This window comes from Seriola lalandi, unplaced genomic scaffold, assembly GCF_002814215.2.
Source record: "Seriola lalandi dorsalis isolate HSWRI2012SDOR001 ecotype SW California unplaced genomic scaffold, Sedor1 jcf7180002054591, whole genome shotgun sequence".
In the NCBI taxonomy this organism is placed as follows: domain Eukaryota; kingdom Metazoa; phylum Chordata; class Actinopteri; order Carangiformes; family Carangidae; genus Seriola; species Seriola lalandi.
In genome coordinates this window covers 1,018,524-1,030,240 of record NW_019525144.1, presented here as the reverse complement: position 1 = coordinate 1,030,240, position 11,717 = coordinate 1,018,524, and the positions used below count along the sequence as shown (strand labels likewise).

At 41.1% G+C, this 11,717-nt stretch overlaps 1 protein-coding gene across 1 annotated transcript in view; it reads left to right on the top strand.

The window, feature by feature from the left end:
* Positions 1-11,717, top strand: part of ptprdb (protein tyrosine phosphatase receptor type Db) — an 89,616-nt gene that overhangs the window by 51,393 nt on the left and 26,506 nt on the right. The window contains exons 6-16 of the mRNA XM_087177365.1: positions 1,872-1,982; positions 3,770-4,039; positions 4,928-5,037; positions 5,619-5,816; positions 6,186-6,311; positions 6,472-6,619; positions 6,801-6,946; positions 7,194-7,338; positions 8,241-8,543; positions 9,766-9,959; positions 10,993-11,019. Coding sequence (XP_087033491.1) covers positions 1,872-1,982; positions 3,770-4,039; positions 4,928-5,037; positions 5,619-5,816; positions 6,186-6,311; positions 6,472-6,619; positions 6,801-6,946; positions 7,194-7,338; positions 8,241-8,543; positions 9,766-9,959; positions 10,993-11,019 — 1,778 coding nt within the window. The remainder of the gene's footprint in view (positions 1-1,871; positions 1,983-3,769; positions 4,040-4,927; positions 5,038-5,618; positions 5,817-6,185; positions 6,312-6,471; positions 6,620-6,800; positions 6,947-7,193; positions 7,339-8,240; positions 8,544-9,765; positions 9,960-10,992; positions 11,020-11,717) is intronic.

Genomic DNA, 11,717 nt, shown 5'->3' with positions numbered 1-11,717 from the left:
GTATCCCCTTCCCCTTCTGTGGTACTAACATTTTCTTCTTCTTTTCCTTCTCTAATCTCGTGCATTCATTGCCCACTCAGGTGGCACGCCCATACGAGGTAAGACTGCTGGGAGGACCAACATGACACAGTGGCCCGATTCCTTTTCAACCCCTGGTTCCTGCTTGTCTTACAGATCTTTAAAAAACTAATAAAAACAAAGCAGCTCTGGATGGGTTCATCAATATGGGTTTTAGTCCAAAAGACTCAAGACTCTGCCACATTGGTCAGACCCATCCAGCTGCTTCAGATCTGCAGCAGGCGCAAGAGGGGGAATTGGAATTGAGCAAGCAATTCATGATACTATGACTTTTAATCACCTCCCCTCTTCTCGTCTTTCATCCTCTCTTCATCCTCTCATTTTTCCATCTCAGCCTCAACGTTCACTCTATAACACAGAAATCCATTGCTTCCTTCCTCGCCATATTGTGATCTCTCTTCTGTATTCACCAGTTTAACATCATTTAGCTTTTTACATATTCTTTGTTTCCAATATAAAGCATGATGAGTTTACAACCTGTTTTTTTTTTTTCTTTTTTTTTTAGTTGCTTAGTTTGAGGTAACAAAGCATACTGTCACTTTTACCTGTGTTTCTTTGCTTTTTAAAAAAAAAATTTTTATGACCTGATTTTCTTTTCTTTTTCTTTTCTTTTCTTTTCTTTTCTTTTTCTTTTTCTTTTTCTTTTTTTTGGGATCTTAACCTAAGCTTGGCCCAGCCTGTCTTTCTACCTTGTCTATATTTGCCCAATCAAACGCCCCACTTTTGTTTTCCCTCCCAGCTGTTATTCGCTCAGCCTGAAAAGTCCAGATGGTGAAGACTCAGACACACTTGCAGACATTAGTGTGTTCACACACACACACACACATAAACACACAAACCTGCGCACACACACACACACACACATGCATTTCTTCATGGTTTTTTACCATTACTTTCTCTTTTCTCTCCCATTACCGATAAAAAGCCCCAAACAACCACTTTTTTGATAAAGTTTTTATGGGCGCTTTTTTGCCTTACCACACCATCTTTAAAAAACCTCTGGTTGACTTTTTTGACAGTTTTTCTATTTTCAGGGAGCGAGAAAGCATCGGTCCCTTCCCAAGGCTTTGCGTATGTCGTTCCTTTTTGTTTTTTTATCTGTTGGCCTTGATGGAGGTCGCTTGATGTCTTTACCTCCTTATTGGGTGTGTTTTAAAATGACATCACACTCCTGATCCCATTGGTGGATCCGAAAGGGTTGGGGGTGCCTTATTGCCATGGCAATATCTTTGTCAAATTTTATCATGAAAACTGAAACATGATTTGCTCCCTAATATAACTGCATCTCAATTTTCAGCAAAGAATTTTCTAAACGCTGTATTTGTGACTGGATTTCTCCACATTTTGGCTGCTTGGTTTATTTGTTTCTGCCTTGCATGAAGACTACATTCTCCGTTTTTGCAGGTTTTGTGTCAGTGCTTTTTTTTTCTTTCTTTATTTATTTTTTATTTTTGTTGTCTTCCCATTTCTAAATCAGGAGGCCGACCCCTGTTTTAGGCAGAGTCTTGCTGACAGTGGTAGAAACTTGCTAATGTCTCCCTATAGACTTGGCTCCTTTTTTAGCCCCTTGTTCTTCATACAGAGTTCAGCCTGTTTTTGCTGAAAACTCAGTCTCATTTACCCTTTCTACAGTTTTTACCATTTGTATGTTGATGTATTTATGGACTATACCCAGTTATCTGATGTCGTCCAGTTTTGTGTGATTGCTCTCTCTTCCTCTCTATCTTTCTGTGTGATTCTCTCTCTCCCTTCTCTACCTTCTACTCTTCCTCTCCTTCCCTCCATCCATCCAGGTGCCCTCCAGATAGAGATGAGTGAGGAGTCAGACCAGGGGAAGTATGAGTGTGTTGCCACCAACAGCGATGGGACACGCTATTCCACCCCAGCTAACCTCTATGTCAGAGGTAAGAGAGGGATAACAGCCAGCCACCAGCCAGTGCAATTAGAGCACTTAGGTGTAAGGATTACATTGATAATGAATGTGCAGTTTAGGACATCTTTTCATAGAAGATATTCATACTTCTTTTTTTTTCTTTTTTTTTTTTTTACATAGACACCTTCTGTTAGGAATGTGCTTTTATCATATTAATGTGATGTGATGCTATTAAACTTTCCATGTTTTACAATTCTTTATCTGTAGAGTCATAAAACAGGATGGTTTTTAAATGAGAGCTCCTCCACGTCAAGTTAAGGCAGGGCTGAATGTTTCACTCAGGCTATTAATCTCTCTGCCCTCCCTTGTTAGCCTTTAGACCTCAGAGAAAAACCAAATCATTGTCTGGTTAAGACTTGTGTTTCTCCCCAAATCTGACAGGCATCTCACTTCCTCAGGCACTGTTTCCTTCAACACACACACACGCACACACACACATACACATACAAACACGCACGCACACACATACACACACACACACACACACACACACACTCATACCCACCAAATGTTTGCATCTTAGAGACATTTTTATTCCCGGGGCCTTTTGCTCTGTTGTCTGCCCCCAACTCCCCCCACCGCCACCATCCCAACCCAAAAAAGAAAAAAGGAAAAAGGAAAAGAAAAAAGCTTTAAACAGCGTAGCATGCTTTTCTGACTCCAACATCACTCCCGGGGATAAGAAATAAACACACACACGACTGGGTGCACACACAAAAACACACACATCTATGTCATACGCAAAAAATATATAAATATATATATATATATATATATATATATATATATATATAAATACGCGCGCACACTCACACAGACACACACAAACAGCGCAGAGTCAGTGATGTGCGTCTAACAGTGCTTGCAGGGCCAGTAAAATCTTGCGGTGCTGCTCAGTGAGTGTTTGACAGGCGGTCTATGGAGACAGCCGCCAGTGGAAGGCTTTCACCAACACACTGGCCATTTATGGCCTCTCTTTCCTCCCCTCATTTCTCTCTCTCTCTCTCTCTCTCTCTCTGTCTCTCTTCCCTTTTTCTCTTTGGCTTTCCACTCTGTCTGTTGCCACCTTGCCATGCCCCTTTGTCTAACTTGTTTTCTCTCTCTGTCTCCTGTCTCTTCTCTGATATTTTCCGTTTTCCCCTCCTCCTCCTCTTCATCTTCCTCCTCCTCCCGCCGCGCTCTGTCCTACCTCCCTCTGCAGAGCTGCGAGAAGGTTGGTATTGTAACGACTGTGTGGCTCTTTTGAGTCTCTCCTGAGTATTTGCTTTTCTTCCATTAAACTGCCATTTGTGTTTGTGTGTCTCGGCTGTTTTATGTGTGGTACTGAGGGTTTAAACCTGCCTGTACAGTTTACTCCTTTGAGATGTACTGTACTGTGCATTCTTCTCCTCTCTTTTTTCCCTGTGAGTGCATGTGTGTTTGCTGTGAGTTTTTGGTTTTTTTTTTTTTTCATGGGCATCTTTTGTGTTTCAGTTCATAAAATATTTATTGAAGCACACCTAAAAACACCATGAATAAAACATTTTGATATCACATGCGCCATAGTGGTGATGTATCAGACTGTCTGAATGCTTGCAGTCTTCTTTGAATGCCATAAAACTTCATCTCAGAGCACATGGCACTACAAAAAGATAATCATCCTCCAGCGTATAGACCCTGATTGTTATCCACTGTACTGCACTCTGCTGAACAACACTGTCATGAATTTCTAATCATGTCCTCCTTCTGCCTTCCTGCTTTCATTGCCATCTGGTCCAGTGCGTCGTGTCCCCCCTCGCTTCTCCATCCCCCCAGCGGACAGCGAGATCATGCCAGGGGGGAACGTCAACATCACCTGTGTAGCAGTGGGCTCGCCCATGCCCTACGTGAAGTGGATGCTGGGAGCAGAGGACCTGACGCCCGAGGATGACATGCCCATCGGCCGCAACGTCCTGGAACTGACGGACGTACGACAGTCCAACAATTACACGTGCGTCGCCATGTCGACGTTAGGCGTGATTGAGGCGGTGGCACAGATTATTGTGAAAGGTGGGTACATCACCATGTATGTGAGGAGAGGAGAGTGAAGTGATGGTTTGACCTTGCCTCGAGTGAGACTTTGGTTATGACTTAATTCAAAAGAGCAAAGTGTTTTTAAGGAGACAATACCACAGTGCATTCTCTCTGTGTATGAGCACTTGATGTGTTGTGCAATTGAAGAAACACTTCCATTATAAAAGACACAAAAAGTCAAGACAAGTCAAGTAATTCTCTTTCCTGAGTGCTTTATACATATATATATATATATATATATATATACAGAATATATGAATAAACAAAGTAAATAATTTGTCACTAAAGTGAGAAATAAAAAGAGGAAATCAGGAAAATTCTCTTTGTTACAATAAAGAAGAAAGACCTCTTCTAACTAAGGGAAAGGACAAAGTTTTGCTGTTTGTGTTTGGGGAAATTTTGATATTAAATTAATATTGTAGGAATTCTACAAGAAAATGGTCTTCTCGTCTCCACTTTTCATGTTTCGGATGCTGGCCACAGACTCATTTTTCTCTGACTGCTGTTTTCTATGATGACCCATTTCGATGTTATCACCAAGCTTGTATTTAGTTTGTCAGTATACACGGTTTTTAATTTGGATTACATATGTGGTGAGTTAAAACTCCCTTTGAAGTGATAGATAACAAGTGTCTGAACTGACAGGATTTGTTTTGTCCATTCATCAAACTAATTTAGTTCATAATTGTTTTTCTAATTGTTGTGTAGCGATTACGGTCATGGCATCATTCTGATTCTGAGCTCGTGTCATCATTAAATTGTTTCCAACTTTTTCAGTCAGTACAAGTTTAAATCTCCATAATTTGACTGTTTTTTTCATTTTCTTGTGCATGAGATTTCTCTCTCTCTCTTTTTCCCTGTTAGCTCTGCCAAAGGCTCCTGGCACCCCTGTGGTGACGGAGAGAACTGCAACAAGCATCACACTCACCTGGGACTCTGGCAACCCTGAACCCGTCTCCTACTATATCATACAGGTGTGTGACAGACACACAAGCACACACACATTTCGCTCTTACCCATGCACTACCCACCGCACAGGACTGCTGCTTGTGCACACAGGTTTCTGAGACACAAAACTTCAAAGGACCAGAGCTGCACTAGATTTTTATAGGAACATAAACTGTTATTAACGGCCTAAATCACTAAGTAGGGCTGCAAAAGAAAAGAGCCCCTTGTCTCTCCTGATAGTAATAAAATTGCCAAATAGCTCATATGAAATTCATGTGTCTTGTGAGTACTCTGTGCCCACACAGTGTAATGAAATGAAGTGTAAGAATGAAACACAAACTGCTTAAACAGCAGTGACTGAATTCTTGATTCACAAAAATCAACCCACATTAAATATGTGGTAACTCTTATTTTGTGCATGTTTTGGCATTAATCCCGGTTCATAGAAAAGAGCATGCTGTTACAGTAATACACAGACCGTTACACCACTAAACTATAATATTGGTGTAACTGCCTGTGTATTACTGTAATGTATATAGATAGAGCTATACGTAGAGCTTCCTCTGTACAGAGATGGATAATCTTCTCTTCCTCTTTTCCTCTCCAGCACCGTGCCAAAGGCTCAGAGGACCCATATAAAGAGATTGATGGCATTGCCACGACCCGCTACAGCGTGGGTGGCCTCAGCCCTTACTCCCACTACGACTTTCGGGTGGCAGCAGTTAACACCATTGGCCAGGGCCCATCCAGCGAGGTGGTGGAGGCTCGCACAGCCGAGCAGGCCCCCTCCTCGCCTCCACGACAGGTCTGCATGAGACCTTGAATTTAACAAAGCTGAAGTTTTCACAGTATAGTAATAAACATGTGGTTTTAAAAGATAAAAAACAAGTTGCCTTTATTTTTCAGCGCCTATATCAATCTGTTATATTCTTTTCTCTTACAAGAACTTTATCTCAAACTTGGCTGTTATACAATATAATTAGTTGCCTGCTATTTTGAGGGACAATGTAGAGTATTACATAAATCCTGATTTCAGAATGTGATTTTCAGATGTTAACGCCTCAAGTAACTTTCAGTTCTCAAAAAACCTCAACAAAACTTTCTCCAGTAAAAATACAGTGTACATTTTACCCAAGCGCAGTGTTGCTGAAGTTCTTTTCTGTTTACCCTGCAGGTCAGAGGTCGTATGCTGAGCACAACAACAGCAATCATCCACTGGGATGAACCAGAGGAACCTAACGGACAGGTGGTCGGTTACAGAGTGTACTACACCTTAGACAACACGCTGCCAGTCAACCAGGTGTGCACCTGTGTGTGCATGGATTCGTCTAACTTTGCTGTCACTTTTTATTAACCACAGCTGACTGATAACTTGTGTTGTCTGCGTGTATCTAATACACGAGTGTGTATCTGTGTCGACTTGCATTCATTCATTGCCCTGTGTGTCTGTTATTGTGCAGTGGGAGAAGCAGATGGTGCGCAGCGCCAACTTCATCACCATCCAGGGTCTGACTCCTAACAAGACTTATTACATCAGAGTGCTGGCCTTCACCTCTGTCGGAGACGGGCCCCTGTCCCAGGACCTGCAGATTATAGCCAAAACTGGAGGTAAGAGATGAATGTCAGGTTTTGCGTGTGTGCACATAAAGTACTAGACAGATATGCCATGCAACACTGAAAATGTGTGCACTCATCATCATCATCATCATCATCATCATCATCATCATCATCATCATCATCATACAACCAAATGGAAATTTGCTAATCCTGGTTTTCAATAACTCTGCAGTACCATCCCAACCATCAGAATTTAAGGGTGAGGCCAAGTCTGAGACCAGTATCCTGTTGTCCTGGGTGGCCCCACCCCAGGGTGGCCCAGACAACCAGATCACAGGATATGAACTGGTCTACCGACGAGTTGACGACACAGAGGAGGTAAGGCTGAAGAGAGGGACTTCATCCTTCACTTTGGATTTGTAGCTGAGAGCACGTTTTAGTTATGATACCAGATTAAAGGGCGGATGTTTGACTGGATGGATGGTTGAGCAGACAGAAGATTAATTGATGTCGATATTAAAAGGGAACTGAAAAGTCCATGCTGTTCTTTTTAACACCCTGTAGTTAATAAGTGGTACAACCTTTTTCTTCTGCTTTTCTTTCTCACAATCCGATGTCCCTTCAGAAGAAAATGAGCTTTGAGCCAACCACCTCCTACCTGCTGAAGAACTTGAAGCCTTTCTCCACCTACACCTTCCAGCTGGCTGCAAGGAGCAAACATGGAATCGGAGCGTATACCAATGAAGTGTCCATCGACACGCCACAGACGCGTAGGTCTAACAACACACACTACTGTGTGTGAGTGTGCGTGTGTGTGTGTGTGTGTGTGTGCCTGCGTGCGTGTGTGTGTGTGCGTCCAAGTGTGTGTTTTTGACAATGCAAAAATGACAATTGAGACAAAAACTGAACCACATACTGTATTTATGTAATGCAAGATCTTACCATCATAAATTTGCATTGTTGCTTTTTTGCATTGTCACAAAATGGGGCAACCGTGAGTCCAGACTTTAACTGACCTCAGATTTGATATTTCAACAAATATAGCGCCAGATAACTTACTTATGGTTTCCAGAACTTAACCTCAGTGAAGGGTTTTCAGCAAATACGTTACTGAGCAAATAATTATGACTGATAGCAAATACTTCATTTGTTGGCCATCAACCTGAGGTCTGTAAGAGATTCAGTGCAAACAAGGTAAGAAGCCAGAGGTTTGTAGATAGAGATGATGAGAACTCCATCATGGATCATGCACAGAGGCTTGGGTAGGCTGTAAGGACAAGTAAGTTATGGGAAGGTATGTTTGTGTGTTAAAGGTCTAGTCAGTGTTTTTGTGTTGCATCTCTTTTAAGTCATTCACTCGTTTTCATTAATCAAGCATTTCTACCAAAAGCAGAAGTTGACACCCATCATTCAGTATCTTTGTTCAGCCATCTTGCTTTCTAGTCACAGGGTCATTTTTCGTACGAGCTTCAGTTCTCCAGTGTTTTGTTTTCATTTTATGTTTCTTTGTCTTTTGTTCTCTGTCTCTCGTCTGCTCAATTTCATCCCCATTCCTCAACGGCAAACCTCACTCCCTCACCCCTCCACCCACCAATAACAACTTGCACACACAACCAAATAACATTTACCCAAACAACCCCCGACTGTGCTTCCTCAAAAACTGGCCAATCAGTTCCTTCAGCACCTCCCCAGGACATCACATGCACCAGTCCCAGTTCTACCAGCATCCTGGTAAGTTGGGGTCCGCCTCCTCTGGAGTTTCAGAATGGCATCATTACGGGATACTCCATCCAGTACTCCACCACAGAGGGCAACAAAACGTCTAAAAGAATTGATGGAATTCCTCCGGAAAGTTCTCCCTATCTCCTGGAAAACCTGGAGAAATGGACTGAGTATGGCATAACGGTACGAGCGCAGACGGAAGCTGGGGATGGACCAGAAAGTTTACAGCTGCTTATCCGCACCGAGGAGGACGGTATGTTCCAAAACAAATCCCATGCCTGTCTTAGGATGGTCCGCCCCACTAACAATGGTTACCTCTAACTCACTTAACATAGCACTAATGAGCTCAAAGCAACCTAAACTAACAGCAAGCTTCTTCCACCTGCCAGTTAAGGCATTTTGTCTATTCTTGAGCTGCAGTCTAAACGGATGATGCATTTAAGAACTATTGTCAGACCCTCCAGTTTGGAAAACCTCTCCTTTATTCCTTCATAACTGGCAGAAGCCTCCAACATCCGGAAATCTCCTCCTGCTACTCCCTCACCGCTGCTTTCTCTTGCAACCCTTTTTTCTCCAGCAGCCGTTTTTACCCTCTTTTTTTTTTTTACCAGCCTCTTTTATCCACACTTTCCCTTTTCTTCTAAATCCCCTGTTTTTTGGGGAAAAGGTGTGGTTGGGATTTCCCTGTCTTAGGATAACAATACTCCCCACTAACAATACCAAAACAAGCCCTTTGGCTAGAGCTGTACCTTGGCCTTTCCTCACCTTGGCTTTTCTTACTGACCTTCTGTCCTTCCAACTCATCTCCAGTTCCTTCACAACTATTTGAATATCTTTCAGCTAACTTTTAATCGATCTATTTTATTGTGCCTAGAGCAATTTGTAATATTCTCAGTGATACTTTTTGATATTCATGCTCATTCTCCTCATCTCTGCAATAAGGAATTTTTCTGACTCCAGCTTTCTTTAGAGTGCTTATGCGTGGGTCAGTCAGATAGCAAGAGGTGGCTGAAGTTTTTTTTTTCTCTCAGTGTTTTTTTTTTTTTCTTCTTCTTCTTTTTGTGAGAAGTGTAGTTCTTGGCAGCACGAGAGAGGTTTTTCTTGATAACAGTATTTTCTCTTTGACTGCCTGCCACTGTTAATCTGCCCCTGGCAACAAATCCTTTTCTATCTGCCATTCTTATCTTTCTCTACATTTGCTTCTTATCCTCCACTGCTTTTTTCCTCCATGTTTTTCCTCAAGCACTCTCATTTTTTACTATTTTGAATTTTTTCCAAGACATCAGAGCAGTTTTAGACTTTTTGGAGGGTTGTATTTTTAAATTTTTTTAGCTTTTGAGTATTTTTTTTATCTGCCCCTAAAAATCTATTTTTCATTAGAACAAAAAACTTCACTAAACTGAAAGGCCTTTACTTGAGAGGTTTGAGTGCCCATCATCTGTGACTCTTGACCTCTTCCCAAAATGCATTTTTAGTTCCAAGTGGTCCTCCGCGAGGGGTGGAGGCAGAGACTGTGAACGCCTCGGCCATTAGGGTGAAATGGCGAGCACCAGCGCCCGAACGGCAGCACGGTCAGATCAGAGGCTACCAAGTCCACTATGTGAGGATGAACTACGGCGAGCCTCAGGGTCAGCCCTTCATCAAGGACATCCTCATAGAGGACTCGCAGGTAACACTAACATATACTCTCTAACACCTTATATAAAAAAATTAACTGTGTCAGGGACTGTTTAGTAATTCCTAATAAAACCCAAAGCCATATTCTATATGTGCATCTCTTTTATTGTACAGTAATGTTTATTTTGAATTGCGTGAGTTTGTCCCAACTCATGGGCTTACATGGATATGTTTCTCAGATGAGAGAGCCAGCATGTGGCCATCTGGTTATTACTATAGATAAGATAAACATTTTGCCCTGATTTCTTTTTCTTATTCTTTGTCTGTACAATTGCACAATACACAGTGCAGCAATCTGTTGCAGCAATCTGTCACTGCTTCCATATCAACTTCTTCTATGACTCACAGGATGATGCTAAATATAATAAGAGATGACAAATGATCAAAAACAAATAAATGAACTGAGCAGAAACCTTCTTTAAGTTTGTTTGTAAGTTTGTAAAGGATTATTTCAATAGGCTGCCACTTGCACATCTGTCCATTAGCTACAGCTGTCAGGTTGTTAGCTTAGATTAGCATAAAGACTGGAAACAGCTAGCCTAATGTTGCCCAAGGGTTAAAAAAAATCAGCTTGCTAATTAACACATAATGTCCCATTTGTTTACTCAGAAGTTTTTAAACTTCTGTTTTGGTAGCTGCAGATTCTGTTTCTGGTCTTGCTAACCAGCTAACCAGCTGCTGGCTGTAGCTTCACTAGTGAACAAATGACTGTGAGATTAATCTTCTCATGTAATTTTTGGCAAGAAAGTGATTAAGCATATTTCCCAAAATGTAGAACTATTCCTTTAAAATAAAAGATTCTGGCCTGGTCAGGTCAAACAGGCTTAAAATTTCTGTCCAGTGTAGATAATGGACCTATATCTGTTTATACCTGCACAATAACTGACAGTTCTATTGCAGATAAAGATGCATCTGACCTAACTGTAGAAAAGACACAAATTAAGTCTTTTAGATTTTATCCCAAATATTAAGAATTGTGTGTTTCTCTCCTTTTTCTCTTTTCCCTATGCTGCACCATTGTTCAGTGGGAATATGATGACTCAACTGAATATGTGAGTAAACCTTTATTTAAGGAAATTATTTAATATTATTATTGTTAATAATAATATTAATAACAAAGCATGGAGAGTAGATGAGTCATATTTTAAAAGATTACAGCTTTGAAATCTCCAAAACAACAAGAAGAAGGGCTTAAAACCAAGAAAACCTATTTTTTCCAGAACATTTAACATGGGACCCTGGGAAAACACATAGATAACACATAGTAATTTGTGGATATTGCCAAAATATTGTGATTATTTATGTTCACTACAGGCCAAGAAATGCAGAAAATATTGTGTTTAGTGTTCAGATGGAGACAAATCTAAATTAATTTTGAGTCTTAAGTTATATTTTGTGTAAAGAATGGCCCATATTTTGAGCTCTGTTGAGATTGTTTGATGTGGTTGTCTTGAATTCTGAGTTTTGGTGAGCTGATCACAAACCAAATCTCCAGTACATTTCCCATAAGCACCTGCCAAGTGAGCAATGAAAGAAAGAAAAATGACTTCAAAATGTAATTCCTGGCCTGAGAAAAGAGCTGAACAACCGTCTGTACTGGGACACCATCAGAGAAAAGCACAGAACTGTAGCTTTTTTTTGTCGGAGGGTGCACCTTTTTGACTGGATTTGACCTAGACTTTTTTTTTATTAAATTGAAGTCCTGGTCATTGTCCCGAGGGCACACAAAAGTAGTTGCCTTTTACTGCTG